The sequence below is a fragment of the Lissotriton helveticus genome, chromosome 5_1, assembly GCF_964261635.1.
Source record: "Lissotriton helveticus chromosome 5_1, aLisHel1.1, whole genome shotgun sequence".
Taxonomy (NCBI): domain Eukaryota; kingdom Metazoa; phylum Chordata; class Amphibia; order Caudata; family Salamandridae; genus Lissotriton; species Lissotriton helveticus.
Genome location: NC_136065.1, coordinates 1,997,414,789 through 1,997,440,496, shown reverse-complemented (window position 1 = coordinate 1,997,440,496; position 25,708 = coordinate 1,997,414,789). Strand labels below are relative to the sequence as shown.

Below are 25,708 nucleotides of genomic sequence, written 5' to 3'. Positions count from 1 at the left end.
AGGTACACTGTACAGGGACTGATAAGGTGACTCAGTATCCAATTGGATATGTACCTAGGGTACATGGAATCCATTTTAACAGAGAGAGCAGTGGGCCTGGGGTCCTGAATAGCAGGGCCCCAGGTCAACTAAGTCAGAAAACCAGCAAAACACCAGGCAAAAAGTTGGGGGCAACCATAGTCAGGGATCTACCTTCCTACAGACACCAGTGACCATGAAGGTATATGATTATTTGGAGGACCTCCACATAAACCTAACCAACAATTCAGTCCTCACTGTGGAGTCACTACAACCATTTCTACAGACCACTGCAGGGGCAAATTTAAGTCTGGCACAGAAAAAAAAAGATAACAGCCCAGCTTAATGAAGCTTTTGAACATTCACTAGAAAAGGTGGGCAAATACATGGGGGAGGCCCAGCCAGGCATGCAATTCTTGAAACAAGTGCGCCTTTTCAATCCTGCGCGACTCTGCATCCTGCCTAATGATAAGTGCCTATTCAGCCATCCCTGGTTTGAGCGAAGTTCCCGATCAGGAGCTTCGCCTCTACTTTGAAAATGTAGGCCCAGAAGCAGTGCAGGCATCCGTTTCTGGAGTTATTGACACGGACCTCTTTTGGCGTGGGCTGGCTGGCCGCATTCCAGCTCTTTCCCAACTTGCAGCTGTGTACAAGGACTGTGTGACCAGTTCTGCAGATGCTGAAAGGAGCAACAGCATCTACAAAATTATTCTCTCTTCCAGACGACGGTCCCTTTCAGAGCAATCGATCCGGGCATTATTGTTTTTACATTATAACCAGCAGCACAATACTGGTCTAGATTTGGAGTGCTCAGAAGAACTGAACGTACATGGCCAAGATTAACATGCCTTTTAACCAAAACAAATGGGCTGAATTGTAAATAAACCAAATGTACATGGCTCCATGTTGTCAAATAACTCAAACAGTAAGATATCTGTGTTTGTTGTCGAAAAAAACCCAAAATAAAATGCCGCTAAATTTTCATTTTTGTGCCGCTAAATTTGCCAATCCATGCCGCTATATCCTGGGGGGTCTGATTAAGGGTGGCCATATAGTTTAATTGGAATCGATCTGGAAAGTGTACGAGACTTGAATATCCAGATATCGAATAGGGCAAGTAGCAGAGTAGTGCAGCCACATTTCGGCAGGTAGGACTGAAGAGGTACTTGAGGACCTCAGATTTAGTCTGGTTTCTTTTTTATCCCCGATATCAGTGAAGGTCTGGATTTTGGTAAGCGCATTGAAGAGGTTTTTCTCCTCTGCGGCTAGACAGAGAATCATATAATCCGCAGAGTTTAACCTTAGCTGCTCCTTGGAGGGGGGCCTTGACCTACGGATCTTGCTGCCAAGGGTTTCATAAAGAGGGAGCGTGGCCGGCTGCCGACTGTAGTGACCTGGGATCAGGGGCACTAGGACCCCGCACCCGGACCTAGGGGAGGGGACAGAGACCGGACACCACTTCCGGTCAGGGAGTGGGGGCGGGAAACTTTACTGGACGAAGGTAAAGGGAAGAAACATGCATGTGGGCATGGCGATACCAAGACAATAAAGAACAAACGTATCACCTACCAGTCTCGGTGTGGGTCATTCGGAGAACACAACTACTGGCAACGAGTGTGGGATCCGGAGCCACCACAAGAAACTACCTCACCACCATGTCCACGTGGAGCCAGGACCCACCCTGGTCCGCCGATCGACGAGACGACGTCGGAGTACATCCGACCACAGAAGAGGACAAACCAGGAGCCTACCCTGGCCCGTCAGGCCCCAAAGAAGAGAAGACGCGAAATCGGGAACCCACCCCGATCACAAAGAAAACTGAACTAGGAGCCCACCCTGGTCCATGTGCAGCATCTACAGCAACATCGGGAGCCCACCCTGGCCGCATCAAGGAGAGTGAGGTGAGGAAAGTGCAAAAACAAGCGCCCGATCGTGGAAGAGCCACACGCTGTCATGCCTCAAGCCCCCTCTCAGTGCGCTGTCCCTTTAACTTGTGCACTATTTAAGATTCCTTGACCCAGGGAGCGACGCTTCACGTTCTTGCGTCTAGCTCCGTCGGGTCCGTTTGCTGCCTGACTTCCTTTGCCTGACTTCCGTTCCTGTGACCTGGTGTGCTATCTGCTCGTGAGAGTCCTCGGCTCCGTGGGTTCATTCCGAGCCTCCGCGGTCTCTCTCTCTTTGTTAGCAAGCGCCTTGCCTCTGCGCTTGTTCTTTTTGACACGGACCGTGTCACTTTCCGTTTCTTATTGCCTCCCCATTCATTTTGGTGTCCCGCCCGGCGGCCGGGTTTTACTCCGCCATCCGGTGGGATTCCTCTTCCTTCTGTTAGCCCTCCTTGTTGCTCCGCTTGTCAGCCGGGCTTGTTCTCCGCTGACGAGCCGGGCTAGCCTTCCCCCTTCATTTTACCACACCGGGGTGCTCCGCTTGTCAGCCGGGTTTTCTCTCCGCTGGCGGCCGGGTTTTTCCCGGTGCATTAGTATTAGTCAGTTAGGGTCCTTCCCTTCCTTGTTCCAATTTCCCTGCCCGTCCCTTCTCCCGGCATTCCTTGGGGTTATTGTAACACTTGTGGAGTATCACGTATTTGGACTTGGTATCTTGCGTGGACCAGTGTGGATCGGGCTACAACTACACGTCCCAGAATCACGGTAACAGCGCATTATTGCGCTGCACATATGTATTGGTATAAAAAAGACTGTATTGTAGTGTTTGAATTCCTGTTTTGTTTGTTGTAGATGTTTCTCCAGCTATCAAGAATATTGGCAACCGAGTTATTGCATTCTCTCAAACCTTTGGGGTGTGCTTCTTGGATGTTAAACCAGAAACCAGAGTGAGCAGTATAATTTTTAGTCGCTTGTATTACCAGAAACATAGAGACGCTAGACTTATGTATATTTTGCCTCCTTCACTGCAGCTCCAGATAAATCCCTTGCCAGAGGTTCTTCCATATCCATTCAGGGACATTAACACACATAAATCTAGGTATTAAAGGATATTATGTATAATTGTGAATGTGATTGTCCTATTCAGACTCAAGAATATTACTCCTTTGCATTGCAGTCTACCTTGTTGCCAAGCCCTCAAGAAGGTTGATACATCCAGTCTGAAGACCCTCATCACACAATTGTTACCCCCTACCTTTCCTTGTCTTGTCTCCCTGTTTTCCCCTGTTCCGCCCGCCTCTTGTGCTCTAGTGTTCGATAGAGTCGGAAGGCTGCAGGGGAAGGCTGTGGATTATACTTCGGATTCCTGACGCTCCTGCGGAATCGACTTGTATCCTTTACAGAACGTGAAGCCGAAGGGTTGTGTTCTGCCTGAGCGTCATGGATCTCAAAGCGGTCACACTGGCTGATGTGGCAGGTATGTTGGGGAGTCTACAGGTTGAGACTCAGACATTGATGGCCAGAATGGACACCCTACAAAGACAGCATACTCCTGGCGCTACAGGAGGAGGGACATCGGTTGTGCAGGTGACCACTCCGCCTTCAATACCTCTGGCTCCCCCTGAGCGTTTTGCAGGAGAAACAGCGCGATGCGCGGCTTTCCTCAGTCAATGCCAACTACACTTCTCCTGTAAGGCTCCATGTTTTCCCTCTGACCAGGCTAAGGTAGCCTTTGTAATTTCTTATCTCAGTGGTTCTGCAGCTGATTGGGCTATTCCCTTAGTAGACAGAGATGACCCCCTGTTACATAATTATGCAGCTTTTCTACGAGAATTCCGTAAACTCTTCGATCGACACATGTATACACATTCTGCCGATACAGAATTATTAGAACTAAAACAGGGTACTCAGGATCTAGTAGCCTATATAACTAAGTTTCGCCGGTTGGTGATTGAGTCCAATTGGCCGGAGGAAAAACGCAGTACCATGTTCTACCGGGGTTTGCGGGAGGAACTGAAAGACGCCTTGTCCCAGATAGTTGATCTTCCTACCTCCTGCACCGCTCTCATTGACTTGGTAGTGAAGATTGACCATCGGTTGCATGAAAGGAAGAAGGAGAAGGGGAAGCATGAGTATCGGTATGTTGCTCTGAAGGAGAAAAAGAGTGCCCCAGAAAAAGCCGCTGACGACAGTGAACCCATGCAGATAGGCATAGTCCGAGGACCTCTGACTTCCGAGGAAAGACAGAGGAGAAGAACGCTTCGGCTCTGTTTATATTGTGGGAAAGCGGGACATTTTCTAAGAGAATGCCCAGTTAAACCCGCTCAGTCCAAGTTGTCGGGAAACTAGTCAGCCTGGGTCCTTGTGAGACGAGGAACTCAGGTAGGTCCGGACTAACAGTCTCTTCTTCCGATTATACCTACACTCCTACCAATCATTTATACATATCGGCATATCTAACACAAGGCACTCTTGGTTTACACGTTTTGGTAATGGTGGATTCTGGGGCTTCTGGAAACTACATGGACATGGAATGGGCTAGGGAGAACATGATAACCAGCACCGAAAAAGAGATCGCCAGTAATGTCACCACCATCGATGGCAGCCCCCTTCTTTCTGGTCCTGTTACACGTCACACCAACCCAATGCACATGGTTATAGCACCTGACCACCATGAAGACTTAATGTTTGATTTAAATAGTTCCCCACAATTCCCGGTGCTCCTGGGTATTCCATGGTTAAGAACGCAAAACCCTGACATCAATTGGGAGACATCCACTATATCCTTTCCTCCTGTGGCTCCAGGGCCCTTGGTAGGGGCTACTAAGGGAGAGACACACGCAGCCAAGGAGAGTCCTGAGGTCTGTCCTGTTCTCCCACCCTGCTACCAGGAATTGCAGGCGGTCTTTGATGTACAGGAAGCAGATGTTCTTCCACCACACCGAGTCTACGACTGCCGTATTGATTTTGAGGCAGGAGCCAGAATACCCTGTAGCAGAGTGTATGCACTCACTGAAAAAGAGAATGTATACTTACGTGACTATCTCGACTCTATGCTCGAGAAGGGATTCATCAGACCATCGCGATCCCCAGCCTCTTCTTCGTTGTTCTTCATTCCTAAACGGGAAGGGGGCCTGCGATGTTGTATCGACTACAGGAAGCTCAATGAAGTGACCATCAAGAACCGTTATCCTCTTCCTCTTATAGCCTCCCTCCTTGACAGAATCCGCAATGCCCAGTACTTCACTAAGTTGGACTTGCGGGGCGCTTATCATCTGGTACGAGTCAAGGAGGGAGACGAGTGGAAAATGGCGTTCTGCACCAAATATGGTCTCTTCGAGTACCTTGTAATGCCCTTTGGGCTTTGTAATGCCCCGGCGGCATTTCAATTCTTCATAAATGAAGTTCTGAAAGACATTCTTGATGATTATGTAATTGCCTACATTGATGATTTGTTGATATTTTCCTCTACTTTGGCGATACACCAACAGCATGTACGCAACGTGTTGGAACGTTTACTAGACAATCGCTTATATTGTAAGTTGGAAAAATGTACTTTTCATACACAGGAGGTTCCTTTTTTGGGATATATTGTTTCCCCTAGGGGCCTTCGCATGGATCCCTCCAAGGTGGAGGCTGTTCTGGCATGGCCGGCTCCACGTACGATCAAGGAAATCCAAAGTTTTGTAGGGCTGGCCAATTTCTATAGGAGGTTCATCTGCAATTTCTCTGACTTAGTGTCACCCATTACATCGTTGTTGAAAAAGGAGGTTCCTTTTGTTTGGTCCTGTGAGGCAGAGCGATCGTTCCAGTTGCTAAAGGAAGCTTTCACCAGTGCCCCGGTGCTACATCATCCTGACCCCGCTCTGCCCTTTGTGGTGGAGGTAGACGCTTCTCAAGTGGCAGTGGGAGGTGTTCTATCTCAGGCAGATGCCGTGTCCGGTGAGTGTCATCCGGTGGCCTATTATTCTCACAAACTCTCCCCGGCTGAATACAACTATGCGGTAGGGGATAAGGAACTCCTAGCAATCAAGAAGGCATTCGAAGAGTGGCGGCAGTATCTCCTAGGTGCCAGACATCCCGCAGTGGTATATACTGACCATCGCAACCTCCAATATCTCAAGTCGGCAAAGGCACTTTCCATGAGACAACTGCGTTGGTCTCAGTTCTTTAGTGAGTTCGACTTCACTGTCCAGTACAGACCTGGCAGACGTAACGGGAAGGCAGATGCTCTATCACGTTTGGGATTCAAGACCCCTACAGATCCCATCGAACCTACACTTATTATCCCCAGAATGAATATTGTAGGAGGAACACAGTCAGAGGATGAATTTCTGGCACAGGTTAGGTGTAGTCAAGCGTCAGCAGACATGCAGACTATAGTGGGTTCACAGGACACGTCTAGGAAGGGAAAACTTGTGTGTGTACAAGGGGGAGTGGTTTTACCGACGAGGAAATTACAGGAACAAGTCATGCAGTGGTATCATACACATCCTATAGCTGGTCATCCAGGGATTAAGAAAACCATTAGCACTGTGCGTGACCGTTTCTGGTGGCCTAATATGTTGGCAGACATAGAACGCTTTGTTAAGACATGCTATGTGTGTGCACAAACCAAGGTTTCTCACCTCAACCCTGTGGGCCTTCTCATGCCATTACCTTCCCCTCCCGGTCCCTGGCATACGGTGTCCCTTGATTTTATAGTGGAACTACCGCTCACTAAGGCAAAGAACAATACGTTGCTGGTGGTGGTGGATATGTTCACCAAAATGGCTCATTTTGTACCGTTACAGCGTTTACCCACAGCAGTTGAATTAGCCTCCATATACATGCAACACATAGTGCGACTTCATGGTTTCCCTTCTGCCCTGGTCTCCGACAGAGGAGCCCAATTTGTGTCAAGGTTCTGGAGGAGTTTGTGTTCTTTGCTCCAGATAGACGTCCGTCTGTCCTCAAGTCACCATCCACAGTCAGATGGGCAGACGGAGAGAGTCAATCAGTGTTTCGAGCAATACATAAGGAATCAGGTGTTGCAGTCTCAAGTGGACTGGGATGAGTTGGTTTGGGTGGCAGAAATCTCATATAACAACAGCACACACTCCTCTATCAAAGTCTCGCCATTCTTTTGCTTGTATGGTTATCACCCTAAGTTGCTACCCTCAGGTTGTTCTACAGATTGTCCAACCCCTGCCGCTGCAGATAGAGTAGAGAGGTTACTCGAGATACATAGGAAGGCATTAGAGAGTCTTGAGATGGCTAAGGTGAGATACACAGAAGGGGCGAATCTACACAGAAGATTGGAACCCATATACACACCAGGGGACGATGTTTGGCTCTCCACTAAATACATTGCTCTTGGGGGTCCACGCAAGTTCAATCCCAAATACATAGGTCCCTATAAGGTGGAAAAGATAATCAATCCTGTTGCCATAAGAATACAGCTTCCACCTTCATTCAAGATTCATCCGGTATTCCATGTTTCCCTACTAAAGCCGGTTGAACCAGGGACTAAATTGCCGGTGAAACCTACTCCGTTAACCCTGCAGGACTCGGAGGAATATGAGGTCGAAACTATCCTTGATTCCCGTAGAGTGAGGGGTACGGTCCAGTATTTGGTTCATTGGAAGGGATACGGTGTGGAAGAGCATACATGGGAACCATTTTCTAATATCCATGCACCTCGACTGTGAAGGGCATTTCATCAAAGATACCCTGACAAGCCCAAACCGGTTGGGGGTTGTTGTGGGGGGAGTGTACTGTCATGCCTCAAGCCCCCTCCCAGTGCGCTGTCCCTTTAACTTGTGCACTATTTAAGATTCCTTGACCCAGGGAGCGACGCTTCACGTTCTTGCGTCTAGCTCCGTCGGGTCCGTTTGCTGCCTGACTTCCTTTGCCTGACTTCCGTTCCTGTGACCTGGTGTGCTATCTGCTCGTGAGAGTCCTCGGCTCCGTGGGTTCATTCCGAGCCTCCGCGGTCTCTCTCTCTTTGTTAGCAAGCGCCTTGCCTCTGCGCTTGTTCTTTTTGACACGGACCGTGTCACTTTCCGTTTCTTATTGCCTCACCATTCATTTTGGTGTCCCGCCCGGCGGCCGGGTTTTACTCCGCCATCCGGTGGGATTCCTCTTCCTTCTGTTAGCCCTCCTTGTTGCTCCGCTTGTCAGCCGGGCTTGTTCTCCGCTGACGAGCCGGGCTAGCCTTCCCCCTTCATTTTACCACACCGGGGTGCTCCGCTTGTCAGCCGGGTTTTCTCTCCGCTGGCGGCCGGGTTTTTCCCGGTGCATTAGTATTAGTCAGTTAGGGTCCTTCCCTTCCTTGTTCCTATTTCCCTGCCCGTCCCTTCTCCCGGCATTCCTTGGGGTTATTGTAACACTTGTGGAGTATCACGTATTTGGACTTGGTATCTTGCGTGGACCAGTGTGGATCGGGCTACAACTACACGTCCCAGAATCACGGTAACAGCGCATTATTGCGCTGCACATATGTATTGGTATAAAAAAGACTGTATTGTAGTGTTTGATTTCCTGTTTTGTTTGTTGTAGATGTTTCTCCAGCTATCAAGAATATTGGCAACCGAGTTATTGCATTCTCTCAAACCTTTGGGGTGTGCTTCTTGGATGTTAAACCAGAAACCAGAGTGAGCAGTATAATTTTTAGTCGCTTGTATTACCAGAAACATAGAGACGCTAGACTTATGTATATTTTGCCTCCTTCACTGCAGCTCCAGATAAATCCCTTGCCAGAGGTTCTTCCATATCCATTCAGGGACATTAACACACATAAATCTAGGTATTAAAGGATATTATGTATAATTGTGAATGTGATTGTCCTATTCAGACTCAAGAATATTACTCCTTTGCATTGCAGTCTACCTTGTTGCCAAGCCCTCAAGAAGGTTGATACATCCAGTCTGAAGACCCTCATCACACAATTGTTACCCCCTACCTTTCCTTGTTTTGTCTCCCTGTTTTCCCCTGTTCCGCCTCTTGTGCTCTAGTGTTCGATAGAGTCGGAAGGCTGCAGGGGAAGGCTGTGGATTATACTTCGGATTCCTGACGCTCCTGCGGAATCGACTTGTATCCTTTAAACACGCTGACTAAACGAGAGCCCGAGCGTCCCGCGTTGAGATTTGACCCGAAATCTTACGAGAGCGACAGCCATCTTGAAGTGAGGCGGGACAGCCAATGAATTGCTGAGGAAGACCCGGCCGCCATTTTAAAGTCTGGCAATGCAATAGATAGCAAAACTCCCCCACAGAAATACCGGCGGCCATCTTAGAGTCAAGCGGGACAGCGAATGAGAGAATGAAGAGGGCCAGAAGCCATCGGAAAAGGAGAAAACAAAGAACTAAAGGGAAATTACAACACAAAAAGGAAAGAAGGAACACAGCATAACAAAAAGCTAATGGGAAGACAAAGGAAAGAAGGAAGATGGCCAGAGCACAGGCAATATTTCGCAGACCACTACCATTCAAACTATCAGAACCACAGACAAGCATCAGGTGGGAACACTGGATTCTGCAATTCGAACGCTACATGCGTGCCACAGACATCACAGAGGCAAAACATGTTTACCTCTTTTTAAATTTCGTAGGAGATGAAGTGGAGGACCTGCTCACAACATTCCCCAGCGACATACAAGGGACTGTGATACAGTGCCTCTCGGAGAAGTTTGACCCGCAAAGAAACATCGACTTCGAGAGGTACATATTTAACACCGCGTGTCAACGAGCAGAGTAGTCCCTGGACGATTTCGCAACAAGACTGCGAAAGCTGGTAACGTATTGAGAATCTGATATGTTCGACAATGAACAAGTGATACGACTGCGCATCATCGAATGTTGCCAGTCCGTGGAGTTCCGCGCACGTATTTTAAAGGAATCAATGACGCTGGAGAAGATACTGACAATGGCCCGAGCAGAAGCAAGAGCAACAACACATGCCAAAGAGATAGAGCTAGGAAAAGATAGAAGGGCGGAACAAGCGAACAACGTAATGGGAAGCAACAAGAAAAAAGACAGCACACAGCCAACGAAAAATCAGGAAAGACCGTGCTACCAGTGCGACCTCGAGCTCCCACACGTCGGTGCGTGCCTGGCAATGGACCAGAAATGCAGAAAAATGTGACAGGGACAATCACTTTGCGAGTGCTTGCACGAGTAGACAGTTCAGAAGTGAGCAAGGAAGACCGGCAAGACCACGAGCAGTAACGAGCAGGTATGCCAGGCACATGGTGACGGCAAATCGCAGCTCCTCAGATTAATCCGAAGGAACAGTCGCATCACAAAAAACGCAACGGTTGTATCTGATGTCAGATGCACCGAGAGAAGAACGAAGGCCAGAGCACATTAACAATGTGGGGGAAGTATCAGATCAAAAAAATAGCAACAGTGGAGATTGAAGCAGGAGACCACAGCACACGTTTCGTGCTTGATAGTGGAGCGGCGTGCAACATCATGTGCGCATCGGAGTACGAGAAGATTAAGATAAGACCGCCACTATCATCATCTACTGCTGATGTTTTCACCTCAGGCTCGAAGAAGCCGGTGGAAAACATGGGGAAGTTCATACAAACACTGACGTACAAGGACTGGTCATGCAGAGAAAAGATACATGTGCTACGGGGAGACATCCCAGCACCATGCCTACTGATCAATGTCACGGCGCATGTAATGGGTCTCCAGGTTATGGCATACCACGTCAGAGAAACTGAATATTCTGCAAGAACATCCAGCCATACTACAAGGCTTAGGAAAACTAAAAGGGAAACAAATAACATTGCACATCAACTGTATGTATGTATGTATGTATGTATGTGGTCTTGTAAAGCGCACTGCTGCCCTGAGGCGTCCTGGCGCTGTAGACCGTTGGGGAACCCGTCCTGGCTATCCCTGTGAGATGGTCCCTAACTGGGCATCTCCAAGGTGAAACCAGGCATCCCCGGCGAATGTGGGGGGCCGTTGTAGAGATGAGGCAAGCTAATGCCCAGAGTTGCAGAGTGTGATCCCTGGTTAGAGTAGGCACCGAGGCGAGAATTATCGAGTCCGCTGACCCTGGTCCACGACGCTGCCACGTCGGGAATTGAACCCTGGTCCCGGGCCGTTCTCTGCTTCCGGGTCTGCCGCCTCTAACCAGTGAGCCACACCACTCCACTGTCGGGATCCAGCTGATGCGCCTGCCTAGACAGGAATTAAGAAGCCCGAAGAACTAGGGACTACAGGTCCCAGAAAGCTTAGGGGCAGAAGGAGGTAATTTAGGCACCACGCGCGCACGTAGTCGTGCGCGTAATTCTGAGTTTGAATTCATCGGCGCTCCAGGTGGAAGACGCCGACTTCAGGAGGGTGCCGTTTGGTCTTCGTGTTCTCGGATAGCGGGATTCCGCCTGCTGGGAGAGAAAGGACTCGACGGAGAAAGCGGCTTCAGGTAAGAGAGCGGAGCAGTGACTTTCTAGAACATATAGAGACGGCTGCAGTCGGCTTCGTGAAGTAACGAAAGGCCCGAACAGCAACGGTGCTCTATTGTTGCACTGAGAGCGGAAGGCTGGAAACAATTCCGTGAAAGTGAACGGAGGGTTTTGGGAGCCTTGTTGGTTTGTTTGTTCACCAGACTTCATTCTTACTCTAACCGTAGTGGAAGCGTGTTGATCTCCCAGAGAGGAGGAGCGCTTGGGATAAGGATTGAATAGAAAGACTCTTCCCTGGAATGCGTGTTGATTCCCATAGAGGAGGAGCGCCTACGTTTTCATACTAACTGCAAGTGCTTCTCTTTGGAACTTGGTACTCTGGCATATACCTATGGAGAAAGTCCACTGGGAGAACTAAGTGCACTATTGCTAGTGGACAAGACGCAGAATTTATTTGTTGCTTATAACTATCAAAGGAGGGAAATAACATTGGGTCTTTCTGATGAAGTAATCAGAAAACTACATATGCAGGTTGATTAGCATCCCTGGTGGTGCTGATTTTTGTGTTGTTTTTGGTATCAGAGGATCTGCATTTAAGGTACCCTATTATAGCGAGAATAACTGAGTAGTATTTGTTGGTAGAATGAGAGGTGTGTGCTAATCTTGTTCTGCTTACGTTTTACAGATCCTTTGTCCCTGCTGTCCCTTCCCGTCCTTTGTCCCCTGTCCGATCAGACCTGAACTCAATGTAATTCATAGTGAGTTTGGAACGATCGAGAAGTGGAACCCTTATAGCATCACATCGATCCTGAGGAGCAAGAGGAGCCTAACATCAACGAGGCAGTCAAACCTGTGGCGCAGCATCATCGACTAGTGCCCATACATCTACAACCTCAGGTCGAAGAGGAAATACAGAGTATACTGGCACAAGACATCATTGAGCCTGTGGAAGGACCGACTCCCTGGGTGTCTCCAATAGAGACGGTTCCGAAAAGGAACACCTCAAAGATTTGCATATGAGTGGACATGAGGATACCAAACACAGCCATTGAGAGAGAACGACACCCTGGGCCACACCTAAATGATATATAAGCTGTCTCACTGGTGCAGGTCGATTCTCGAAGCTGGACCTGTGCAAAGGATACCATCAACTGGAGCTCGACGAGCAATCAAGGTACATTACCACGTTCTCCACGCACATGGGCCTGTTCCGCTACAAGCGTCTGAGTTTCGGCATATTATACGCTGTGGAGATATTTCAGGAAACAATAAGACAAGTGATATGGCCGGTGTAAAAGAGTTTAAACTACAGCGATGACATCCTGGTATTTAGTCGGTCCGATGAAGCGCACGACAGTGCCCTACATGAGGAATGCCTTCAGCTGGAACAAGCAGGACTAACATTGAACGCTGACAAATGTGAACTGGGAAGAAGTGAACTGGTATTCTTTGGGCATATCTTCTCCAAGAAAGGAATGAGGCCGGACCCCAGCTAAGTAGAGACCTTGAAAAAGGCGATTCCTCCAATAGATGTTGCCGAAGTGAGGTTGTTTCTTGGTCTTGCCAGCTACTGTGCCCGCTACATGAAGGATTTCACCACGGTGAGCACACCACTGCGGGACCTAACAAAGCAGGGTCAGAAGTACATCTGGTCACAAGAGTGCAGCTGGGCATTTTAAGCCATCAGACAGGCCGTGATGGTCGTAGATCACCTTGCCCATCTCGATCCGTTGCAATGCACCGAGCTGACCGTAGACGCCAGTGCGGTCGGACTTGGGGCAATCCTAGCACAACACCTGTCAGGTACAGACTCACCAAGAAAAATGGTTGCGTAAGCAAGCAAAAGTCTGTCTGACGTTGAAAGAGCATACTCCCAACCTGATATGGAGAGTTTAACAGTGGTATGGGCGTGCGAGCACTATCACATGTTTATTTACGGCAAACCGTTCCCCATCATAACTGACCATCAGGCCCTAGTGAAAATATATGGCAATCCATAAGCAAAGATGCCACCTCGCATTGAGCGCTGGGGCCTAAGACTGATGGACTACGATTTAAAGATAGTGCACAATCCAGGCAAAGAACACAACCCGGCTGACTACATGTCTCAGCACACCTTACCACAGGCATCAGAGAAGACCTCAATGGCAGAAGAATATCTCAACTTAGTACTAAGACAGCAGACGCCGGCGCCAATAACACTGGCTGAACTAGAGGAGGAGACAGCAAAGGATGACACGATGCAAGGGCGAAAGCGACAAGACAGCAGAGATGGAGACACATCAACGACAACTGCACAGTGGAGACGGAGTCAACAAGGAGGAAATGATAGCATTCAAAAAAATATATGACGAACTATCAGGGACTGAAAATGGTATACTAATACGAGGAACAAGGATAGTAATACCAAGAGGGCTACGTCGAAGGACTGTTAGCTTAGCACATGAGTCACACAGAGGCATGGTCGCAACAAAGAAGATGCTACGGGAGAAGGTATGGTTCCCTAGCCTAGACAGAATGGTGGAAGACACCATCCTGAGCTGCCACATCTGTCAAACAGGCCAACCAGCAAAGCCAGAACTATTACATATGTCCGAACTTCCAAAGGCAGTATGGACAACGTTAGCAGCAGACTTCTATGGCCCCTAGACACGAGCAACTATCCGCTCATGATCACTGATAAATACTCGAGGTTTCCCATAATACGCCACATCTCCACGACATCAGCAACTGAGACACTACCAATATTAGATGACATATTTGCAGCCTGGGGATCCACTAAAGACAGACAACGGTCCTCTGTTTTCAGGGGAGGAGTTCAAAAAATTCATGTCCTACCTAGGCATTCATCACAGGAAGATAACATCACTGTGGCCACAAGCGAATGGCTTGGTGGAGAGATTCATGAGCAACATAAAGAAGGCGGTCCAAAAAGCAAAGCTGGTGCAGATTTCTATAGGACAGGCGCTCTGTCGAGTGCTACGGGACTATGGAAACAAACCCACAGCTACACAGGACGATGTCCAGCTGAATTAGTGCTGGGGAGGTCAAGCAGAACGAGGCTACCACAGCTAGAGGCGAAGAGGTCACCAGAACACAGCAGTACTGCTGTGAGGGACCAGGAAGCAAAGGAGAAGATGAAAGCATACGCGGACGACAGGCGACATGCCACTCCGGTGCACCTCAAGCAAGGGGACCAAGTGGTGGTGCGTCAGCGGAGAAAGTCGGACAGGCCATTCTCCAAGGACCAACTAACAAAGGTCAAGGGGCCAATAATCATGGCGGAGTCGGGCCCCTACTGAATAACAAGAAACAGTTCTCACTTCAAAGGAGTGAAGACCATCGATGAAGACAGAGAGGACACTGCGGCGGAGAACATTGGCGCACAAAAGATAAACAGAGCAATAGAAAATGAAGAAAGATGCACAGACAAGAGTAAAGAACAAGAAGATGAGTCACAGGATGGAAAAGAAGGGACTTGTCCTAAAAGAGCGTGCAAAAGGACAAAAAGACTGATTGAAGAAATGTAGTGATGGGGTGAAGGCATGTCTCTCCATTCTTCCCATTTTCTATCTATCTCTCTCTCTCTTCTTCTCGACACATACATGGGATCCATCTCTCTCTCCTCGCATTCTTTTTGTGACAAAGGGGGAGATGTAGTGACCTTGGGTCAGGGGCACTAGAACCCTGCACTCGGTCCTAGGGGAGGGGACAGAGACCGGACACCACTTGCGGTCAGGGAGTGGGGCGGGAAACTTTACTGGATGAAGGCAGAGGGAACAGACGTGCATGTGGGCACAGATATACCAAGACAAAGAACAAACGTATCACCCACCAGTCTCTGTGTGGGTCATTCGGAGAACACAACACCAACCAAGATGGCCACGCAGAGATGAAGCTCCACCAGCAATCCCAACAACCTCCACCATCCTGGCCGCTTTCAGTGCGGGGCGACTGGCCTGAATGCATGAAAGTGCCCACGTAAGTCGGAGCCGTCCATGGCAGCTGGGCGCCTGAAATACCGCAAGCGGAGGCCTCCAAGAGCGCCGGGACAGTGCTGGAGCAGTGAGCAGGGCATGGCCGGAGGGCAGCGCCAAACAGATTAACAGTGCGCAGCTCTCCAGCAGCCTTACCTGACGGAGACGCGATCATACGGCCCCCAATCCAGAGCGGTGCAGCACATTAGACACAGGACATCATGGGGAAGCCCCCAGCCTTTCCAGAAGCAGCCTCAACCATGGAGCATGAGAGGTGCTCTGAGCTGCTGTCACTGGCTTGTTTAGGCAAACTGCCTTCAGGCATTGGCTTGCTGGGTTGTCTCTCCGGTTTTATGAGCAGTCCAAATCATTAGCAAATATGTACATTTTCTACTACAGATTTTCAATTGGTGAATATGTAAAGAGACGCCTGTCTCTGGTATTTGTATTTACTAAGACTGCCTTTTATGTCAATGTCATGACTTAACAACCAACTAACACGAAGAGATTCTGCTTGAATGTTTCCCTATGTGCGGTGCCGACTCGGCAAGCGGATCTATGGCAAGAAACAACCCCATTAATCCGTCTTAACCCCCACATCATGGCTGTGGGAATGTGTCTGTCCTGTGAATGTACAATACCAGAGAGACATTCAGGAAGGGGATCTCTTTCTGGTTCCCTGCCCTGGCAACAACTAATACCAACAATTACAATGTCAAGATGCAGAGAACCAATGAGAGAAGAAAGAATAGGGAATTCTCTTTCCTCCAACAGCAAACTGAAACACGCCTCGCCTCATCACTGACCTATAGTCAGGGACACTGGGATTGTGTGGCTGTAGCATCTTTGGGGTAATATTATGGGTATGTCACAGAATCAATTATTTGCTGCATAATCTTCCGATTTCAACAAAAACATTGTTTCTAGCGCAAACAGTTTCAAAGTTACTAAAAATGCAGCGGCACGTGTTTCCATTTCCATTTGCTAATGTGGACTGGTCACATTTCTCTTTCTTATTGCTATGTTTGGGTGTTAATGTGGCAATAATGAGGTGCAACCCATGCCTAGACAGTACTAACAGGTGTATAAATGTCAAAATAATAAATTAATACTATCGGGAAATGTGCCGCATTATGCAGCATAATCTGCCTTTTCTTGAAGCATAATTTAGTCAATCCTGACGCAAAATGTAGTCCTACCCTGCCACATAATTCCACTGGGTTGCCTTTAGTACACATACTAAGGCCACTTTCAACAATCCCAATAGCTATATTCCCACAAGCATTACACAAGTAAGTATTATTTTAGCTCTACCATGTGATAATAAACTTTTGAAGTTTCTATTTTCTACGTTTGGTATAGGATAACGGTCTTCAATTTTTTTTAATGACGCTCCCCCTCAATTCCTCATAGACCCCCAAAAGTATATGCTTACGTTTTCAAATTTATTCTATATCATATTAAACACTGCAAGCAAGCTAAAAACCATTTAGCTAGCTTAAGGGCACATCCTCTAACGAATACGTCATTTGCAGTGGTGTTTTTAAATTTATGATAACTGACTATATGCAGTGAAAACCATATCAAGCCAGATAAACAATTCAAGTGAGTTCATAAGACAGAATGTATTAAAATAAATATCCCATTGCAATGTTTTAGCCTAATTTTAGTAATACAATACAATACCTTCACAAGCGAAATTGAAAATAAATTGTAAGCAAATGAGTCCAAATGTGTCAAAGACTTTAGAGGGAGTTAAAGAAATGTTGACCCAAAAAACATACTTTGCTTTTATTTTACCACATTCTCCAGTACAGCAGGCAACTTGCCCCTTGGCCTGTGAGATAATTTCGTCCAATACTGGCATTTCAGATACAATCAGTATACCTGCTATGATATATGTCCCATCCGTACAAAGTTAAAGATAAATCTACAAGTCCCAAAATTCTGCTGGTTAATATAAAAATGTAAATTGATACTTGTATAGCGCACTACTCACCCGCAAGGGTCTCAAGGCTCCGTTTTTCCCCTCGCTCGCATTCGTCAATGTTAAGTTGGCAAAATCCACTTTCTGGCGAGATTTTTCCTCGTTCGCGATCGCCAACGCGAAATTGGCGAGCGTGGACAATCAACCTCTCAGCGGAAATTCTCAACATGGGCGGTCAGATTTCTCATTGCAAGTGGTTGCGTATGCTTGCAACCGCTTGTGTTGAGAAACCATCCGTTCGCGTTGAGAAAGCTGCCGCTCAAGTGAAAATCTACTTGTGCGTCAGAAAGGAAGTAGCGCCTGCTTGCACAGTGCCGTTCGAGATTATTGCGCAGTGCAGACAAGCACCTGGCACTGAAAATCACTGCAAACAGCATTTATCTAACGCACTGTGCCGCTTGCGGAGCTCCGAGGGGCGCCGCAGGGTTTTTTTTTTGCACTTTGCATAGCGGAACTCCGCCCAGTCTAGCCCACCACTGACCCAGCTTTAGTCTACAGCACACATACCTTGTACTCTTGGGCAGCTTCTCGAATGGGGAGAACCATGTGCTGCTTGTGATCACGTGACATGCTGCAGACCACACAGATGGGCTTCTGGTCCACTTCACAAAACAGTTTCAGCTTCTCTTCATGTTCTCTGCACAGATTCACCTCCTGGGGGATTACAGTCGATACCTGAAGCTGTTTGGCGATTTCCACCACGTTCGCCAGTTGCCTGTTGGGCCGGAGGAATTTGGTCTCAGAGACTGATCTACACTGAGGACATGGGAAGTCTGTCTGCAGCCCCTCCCAGCACTTTACTTTAAACCATTTTATAACGCGCTCCATTACTGGGGAGTATCCTGGCGCGAGACAAGGGAAAAAGAAACAGACATCAAGACTCAGAGAATGAAAAAAAAACACATCAGATTGTACTCTTGAAGAGGTGAGTTTTTAGATGTTTTTTGAATGCAGCCACTGTTGGCAAGGAACGCAGATGGAAAGGGAGAGCGTTCCAGGCCCGGGCCACAATCACAGAAATCGACTGACTACCAAGTCTGAACCGTTTAAAACGTGGAAGAGACAATTTAGACAGAGTAGAAGATCTCAGGGTACGTGCAGGGACATATCTGACAAATCTCTTTCTCAAATAGATGGGGCCTTGATCATGGGTTGCCCGGAAAGCCAGCACCAGAGATTTAAACATAATGCGCTGTCTGACCGGGAGCCAATGGAGCGTGCGCATCTCCACGCGCACGCTCTTCCATCTAGGTATGTTAAATAATAGACGGACGGCCGCATTCTGAATAATTTGCAGACGCTGCACCAAATAGGCGGGTATGCCACTAAACAGTGCATTGGCATAGTCCAACCTAGCCAAGATGAGCGCCCGAGCAACCGACTCCCTCGCATCCCTAGGAAGTAGGGGGAAGAATTTGCGTAGCATTCTCAAAGTGGCGAAGCAGGTGCCTGTAAGCTTCTTAATGTGATGCTCAAATTTTAGGTCCTCCGTGAACCAAATGCCAAGATTTTTGGCAGGTCTCCCCATCTCACTAGGGCCGGGAATGTTAGAAGGCCACAGTGAGCTCTTGAACGAGGGGGGAAAGGAGCCATGAAAGAGCACCTCTGACTTGTCCTCATTGCACTTCAGCTGGGCCTCCGTTAACCAGCGAAATACAGAGGACAAACACAGGTGGACCGTGGATGTATCCAGATCGGCATCGGGCCAGGTAAACAGCAGTTGGGTATCGTCTGCATACCCTATGATCTTAGCCCCAAACTGTTCCGCTAGATAAACCAGGGGGGTGATATAAACATTGAACAGTAAGGGGCTAAGAGTTGACCCCTGCGGAACACCTGTGCACAGAGGTTTAGGCTTCGAGGCATGGGGAGGCAGCCAAACCTGCTGGGTCCTATTAGATAGAAAAGAGGACAGCCAATCCAGGACTACACCCCCGATGCCCACAGCCGACAGCCGGCCGAGGAGGAGGTCATGAGGGACAGTGTCGAAGGCAGCAGAGAGGTCCAATAAAATTAGGACCGCTCTGCCACCCCCGTCTAAACAGTCCCGAATAGCCTCGGTCATTTCCACCAAGGCCGTCTCGGTGCTGTAAGCAGCCCTGAAGCCCGATTGAGCGGGATGGAGGGCCTTAGAGGTTTCCACAAAGCTCTCCAATTGTTGGAATACTACCTTTTCACAAATTTTAGTAAGTGCCGGTAGCAAGGAAATCGGACGATAATTCCCCGGAGTCGCCACATCCAGTCCGGGTTTCTTCAGGAGCGGCAGAAGTTTGGCCCGTTTCCAAACAGAAGGAACAACGCCCGAAGCCAGGGAGAGGTTCACTATCTGCGTGGTCTCATCACAGACCAAATCTGCCACCTCCGACAGCACCCGGGCCGGACATGGGTCAGATGGAGAGCCAGATTTTAGGGACTGAAGGAGGGGCAGAACAACATCCTCCTCAGTCTGCATGAAATTAATGAGTTGCTGTCCCGAGTATGGGCAGTAGGAGGGTAGTGGGGAGATTGCGGAGCTGTCACTGGGGAGAGCAGCTAGCAGGTCCTGCTGGATCCTTGCTATTTTGGTAGAAAAAAAAGTTGACAGCTCTTCACACCAATGCGCCGAGGGTATGAGAGAAGCAGCCTCAGCGACAGGTGCAACAAAGCTTTTAACAATGGCAAAGATCTCCCTGCCATTGTTATCTGCCTTGGCAATTCGCCCCGCATAATAGTTCCCCTTAGCCACCTTGATTGCAGCATAGTAGTCTTTTTGGGCAAATCGTAGGGCAGATTTGGCCTCAGGGCTATATGCACGTCTCCACACGCGTTCGAGTTTTTTGCACCCCAGTTTCATTTCCCTCAGGTCAGGGGAAAACCAGGGTTGAGAGGGAGCGCGTCTAGCTCTGGCTAGCGTGGTTTGTTTAGTGGAGGCAGCAGCCGCCTGCCGTATCCACTCATTAAACCCGCCAACCGCATCATCCAAAATTATCCCCGAGTTTGGACGGGTTTTTTGCAATGCCTGTCTAAACAGAGGTAGATTAATTTTTTGGGAATAACAGGTAAGAGGTGGAAGGCTAGGCTCTTCCATCTCCCACATAAATCTAACCAATGAATGGTCGGACCAGGTTGTTTTTTCAATGGCCACCGATTGAATAGGGAAATTGGAACACACCAGATCAAGCAGATGGCCGCCCGAATGCGTCGGGACGGTCACCCATTGCTTTAGCTGAGCGAGCTCAAGGATTTCACCTAGCCTGCGTGCATCAGGAGAGTCAGGAGTATCCATATGAATATTGAGGTCGCCAACCAAAAGAAACTTAGGAAAACCCAGGACCCGCGGCACAATGTATTCTTCCAAGGAGTCTAAAAAATGAGTGGCCTGGCCTGGGGGCCTGTAAATTAAAGAACCACCCAAAGTAAAATGGGGGGAAGTCACAATAGAGAAGTGAAAGACCTCACCTCCTGCACCCTCAACCGGGGGCTCAGAGGTAAGACTCCACCCCTCCTTAAAAATAACTGCAAGTCCGCCTCCTCTGCCTGAGGGACGGTCAACTCTGGCGATCTTGAACCCCCTGGGGACAGCCAATTCCACAGAGGGAGCGGAGGAGCTGGTCATCCACGTCTCCGTGAGGAACAGCAACTCCAACTGACCGTCCACCAAAAGCTCAAAGATCTCAGCTGTGTGCTTCACCGCCGACCTGGCATTTATCAGACCCGCCCTAATGTTAGTGATTGTATCGTTACGATTTAAGCGTAGGGGGGGGAATGGTTGAGGAGAGAAACCACAGGTAAGGCAGGTATCCAGAGCACATTCAGGACCCGCACGTATGCACGGCAAACCCTTAGCGGGGGGTGCGAGTTTCAGGAGATCATAGCGCGAGTACTTGCGTGTCCCTAGTAGTGCCCTCCCCGGGGATTGACAAGCAGACTGGCAGGCCCTGGGCCGGTCCGAGGCACGGACGGGCACAGACGGGCCCTCCTTTGGCGCTCCTTCGGCGCGCAGGCGGCGCGCCCGCTGCGCGCGACCGCTGCGCGTCCTAGGAGGCATCTTTATTTGATACACAAGCCCCTCCCCGAGCTGGAGCGCTAACTCCGGTCCAGTAGGGGTCCGGGACTACCAAGATGGCGCCCGACCTGTCCCTCCACACAATCGGCACAGACAAGCCGCGGTGGACCGGGGAGCAGGGGGATCAAGCAACAGCAGTTAGGTAAGTTTAAAAAAGCAAACAGTTGATATCAGCACTCCACAATTATTAAATCAATTGGGTCAAGATCGTTCTTTAAAAATATTAAAAAACGACGTTTAAAAGCGCCTGCTGCATTCGTTCAGTACAGAGAAGGAGGGCAGAAGAGATTCAACTCGCAGTCTGCACGCCTTGTTTGTTTTCCCCAAGCGCTGTCACAAGGCGCTGCCACCACCTCGCTCAAACGCCCAGAACTGACTGAACAGGTCCTATTTGATACACAAGCCCCTCCCCGAGCTGGAGCGCTAACTCCGGTCCAGTAGGGGTCCGGGACTACCAAGATGGCGCCCGACCTGTCCCTCCACACAATCGGCACAGACAAGCCGCGGTGGACCGGGGAGCAGGGGGATCAAGCAACAGCAGTTAGGTAAGTTTAAAAAAGCAAACAGTTGATATCAGCACTCCACAATTATTAAATCAATTGGGTCAAGATCGTTCTTTAAAAATATTAAAAAACGACGTTTAAAGGCGCCTGCTGCATTCGTTCAGTACAGAGAAGGAGGGCAGAAGAGATTCAACTCGCAGTCTGCACGCCTTGTTTGTTCTCCCCAAGCGCTGTCACAAGGCGCTGCCACCACCTCGCTCAAACGCCCAGAACTGACTGAACAGGTCCTATTTGATACACAAGCCCCTCCCCGAGCTGGAGCGCTAACTCCGGTCCAGTAGGGGTCCGGGACTACCAAGATGGCGCCCGACCTGTCCCTCCACACAATCGGCACAGACAAGCCGCGGTGGACCGGGGAGCAGGAGGATCAAGCAACAGCAGTTAGGTAAGTTTAAAAAAGCAAACAGTTGATATCTGACTGACTGATACAGGACAGACAAAAGGCATGGCCACACTCCACAGACACCGGGTCTGAGAAATAGTCCAGACATATGGAGCACGTGGCCTCCTCCTTCAGGCTCTGGAGATGAGTTGCTGCAGCCATGTTCCTGTCGGAGAGGAAAAGGTCACGTTAAGTTTTGTTTCTCCCAACTTGTGAAGTTAAAATGCCGGTCTCTCTCGCTCTCCTTATACATTCTCCCAGTTTTACTGGTTCTGCACTTTCAGAAATCTAACCTGGGAATGCCAAAAGCAAATCAGGGAGTGGCCATGACTGAGCTGCGTGTAGCAGAGCAAGGAGTCTACGTGAGCTCAGTATCAGCCTATGCACTCAGGAGTGTGTGCGCAAGTATCATCCTATGCACTTCGAATGAGAGAGAGCGTGAGAATGTGCGCACGTGTATCACCCGATTCACTGTGTGTGCAAGCGCGGCTTAAATGGGAGTGTGTACAACATGCTTAGTCAACCTATACCCCCCCACCCCCCGTCGTGTGTGGCAGCCCGAGATGAGACAGATCCCGGGCACACACAGAGCCGCACCCGAACGTTTCACAGGTCTTTCAAAGCCCATTTGAATGCTAATTCGGCCTTGCAGGTGTTTCACCCCTTCTAAGAGCCCCTGCAGCTCCACTCTGCCTACTGATGAAAGGTTCACACCCCCCCCCTCCCCCGAATTTTTTTCTTAGACCCCCCCCCCCCCCCCGAAATTTGGCTCTAGTTGCGCCTCTGACACCCTGCGAGAGTAGTAGTCTATGCACTCAGAGTGTGTGCGGATGAGTTGAGAGTGTGTGCAGCCGAGGGGGTTAGCTTATTCACCAAAAGCTTGTCTGTGGCTGTGTGCGCACTCGGAGCGTGTGCACAGCTGCCAAAGTTTCAGACTGCTTGTGTGGCATTTTTGGGTTTCGATGTGCACATGTGTGATATTTGTTTGCCTTGGGTCACTGTAACATGCATTGCACCATTGTGCACTCACAGACCGAACACAAACTGTGTATAAATGGCGCAGTGTTACCATTCGTTTACTTTAGGATCTAGGAGTTGCATCCCAGAATACATAATGCTGCTTTAGAAACACATTTATGTTAGCTGGCGTTAATGGGGAATGTATTCACATGAACACAGCGCTGTTGAACTTTAGACTAACAAATAGTTGAGTGGAAGTGTGAAGGGTTGCAACACCACCAAACACCTATTAAAAACAACCCAGTGTCATTGATGCATTATCACCCATTCCTGATATGCTCTACTAATGTTCTACGCCTAGATCCTAGCATATCTACAATTACATGGTCTGTGCTCGCGAGTTTTAACAGAGTAAAGCAAACACGTGCCTGTTTTGTTTCTGCAAACTGTTCCTTAGAGGTTTCCTTCCCAACCCCAAAAACGATTCATAGGGGGTGACTTAGTCAGTTTACAACAGACCGGAAGTACTGGAGTCAACCAAGAGCGCCATAAAGCAGCTGTACGCATAACATCTTTGTACTTGCCGGGGGCCAAAATGTTAGGTCTGTGATGTGACTGATGGTCACACTGATACCAGCAGGGTGGCGGAGGGAGGCTAGGGGCCGTTGGTGGTAAGGTGAGTGGATGAAAGTGAAGCATAATGTGAAACCAGAAAACGTGGAATTGATCCCGGCTTCCCCACTTAATGTGCGATCCTAGGCAGTTTTTTTTGTGTCACTTCCCCTCACTATACTTCATTGTCACATGTGTGGGGACCTCGAAATACATGAATTTGAAATGTGTGCTGGACAAAACATTCTCCTGGTTTGATTTAATAAACTATAATGCTGTTCAGAGGCGCAACTAGGGACACATTTCAGGGGGGGCGCTAATTCTTCCAGCAATAAGCAGAGTGGAGATGCAAGGACTCTAAGGAGGAGTGAAAACACAACAAAGTCTCGTTAACAAGTGAGCCCAAATGGCTTTGCGCGCCTGATGCCGTTCGTGTGAAATATGAATCCAAGCCATCCAGAGTACACTATACAAACGACTTGCGCCTTAGTACACTATTGGCATTGTTTTCTTCGGGGAGGGGAGAAAATGAATGTTTCTCAATTTATGTTAAAAAAAATTCACTTTAAAAAACATACTGCTCAATGTACTGGTAATGTGTCCCACTAAGGTGAAACGGTTCTGCAGGTTAATTGAATACACTTTTTTTTAAATTCCGAAGAGGTGTTTACACTTTTGCTGCAAGATGTCTTTAAAATGAAGGTGCTCCTAAAGTTAAGAGGTGCAGGACACTCTTTGTTAATTCCTTTAACTTTAATTAACCATTAAAAAAATTATTGCCGGTTTAGCTCATGACCAGGGTGCAGCATGCGAAGGTCAGACGGGGCGCTAGCGGCTACCGGGCCGTACTATATAGAAGTATCGCTGGATAATGATTGATTCGTCTTACCTTATACAGGTCCTATCACACTCAGCCCCTGCAGCACGCTTCCTCTTCGGTGCCATTCTGCGCCGCCTGTGTCCGCCTGCTCTAAATTTGTAGGCCTCTGATGCAGCCGCGGCTCCTGTAACTGTGGGGCCTAGGAAAGCCTCGAGCTGGTGATGTCTCGCGGTCGTAGTTATCACGGCCCAGTCAGTCACTCCAACACGGACTCTTTTGCTGAGCAATGGCGAATGAAAAACGGAAGTGAGAGTGCACAACTGCAAACCCGATGGGAATGGCGCGCAGTACTAAACTGCAAGTGCGTGTTCACAGGTAGCAGGAGGCGATGTGGGCGTGGCTACAGGATTTTGTCAGTCCAATCAGTGTCGGATTGGGAAAGCCCAGAATGCAAAGCGCTATTTCCTAAACAAGCATTTGCAATGCAATAGGTCTCGCATTATTTAAGTTTGAGCTATTATTATTGTAAATGGCAATGTTTTTTGCTTTATGCTATAGTTTTCTTATGTACATAAAAAGCTACATATAAAGTATTTGTTGTTAAAATTATTTATGCAGTATTTAAATTTGTTTGCATAAAAGATTACAAGAATATCTTAGCAAAAAAGTTAAACTTTTTAATGGTAATTGACTAAATGTCCATTTGTACATTTTAATTTCAAATAGGTAAGTGTAAACATCACAAATATATTGTGCAAACAGTGCAAAATATTTTAGCCATAAATATTTTTGTTTTACGAGGTAGTTTGTAAGAAAATGATTGTAAAAGGCAAACACTGTAATTAAAATGTAACATATAACAGTACAGTTATGGCTAGTAAACATACATTAGTAGTATAGTATAATTGTAAACAAGATGTAAATAAGACTACAGAAATTAGCATGAATTATCACTTTAATATCAACTTTACAAACATTTTGAAAACACGATCACAGCTGGTAATCATGCATTGGCTTGTTATTACAAGCATTTCATTTTAATAAATATTTCTGATTCCCAAAAA

At 48.2% G+C, this 25,708-nt stretch overlaps 1 protein-coding gene across 1 annotated transcript in view; it reads right to left on the bottom strand.

Moving 5' to 3' along the window:
• The window catches only part of LOC144753941 (E3 ubiquitin-protein ligase TRIM39-like), a 170,737-nt gene extending 145,802 nt beyond the window's left edge, over nt 1-24,935 (bottom strand). Inside the window, exons 1-3 of the mRNA XM_078641469.1 lie at nt 24,714-24,935; nt 22,294-22,418; nt 17,770-18,062 (exon numbers count right to left, since the gene is read on the bottom strand). Coding sequence (XP_078497595.1) covers nt 17,770-18,062; nt 22,294-22,418; nt 24,714-24,769 — 474 coding nt within the window. The 5' untranslated portion in view covers nt 24,770-24,935. The remainder of the gene's footprint in view (nt 1-17,769; nt 18,063-22,293; nt 22,419-24,713) is intronic.
• Between the last annotated feature and the right edge of the window lie 773 nt (nt 24,936-25,708).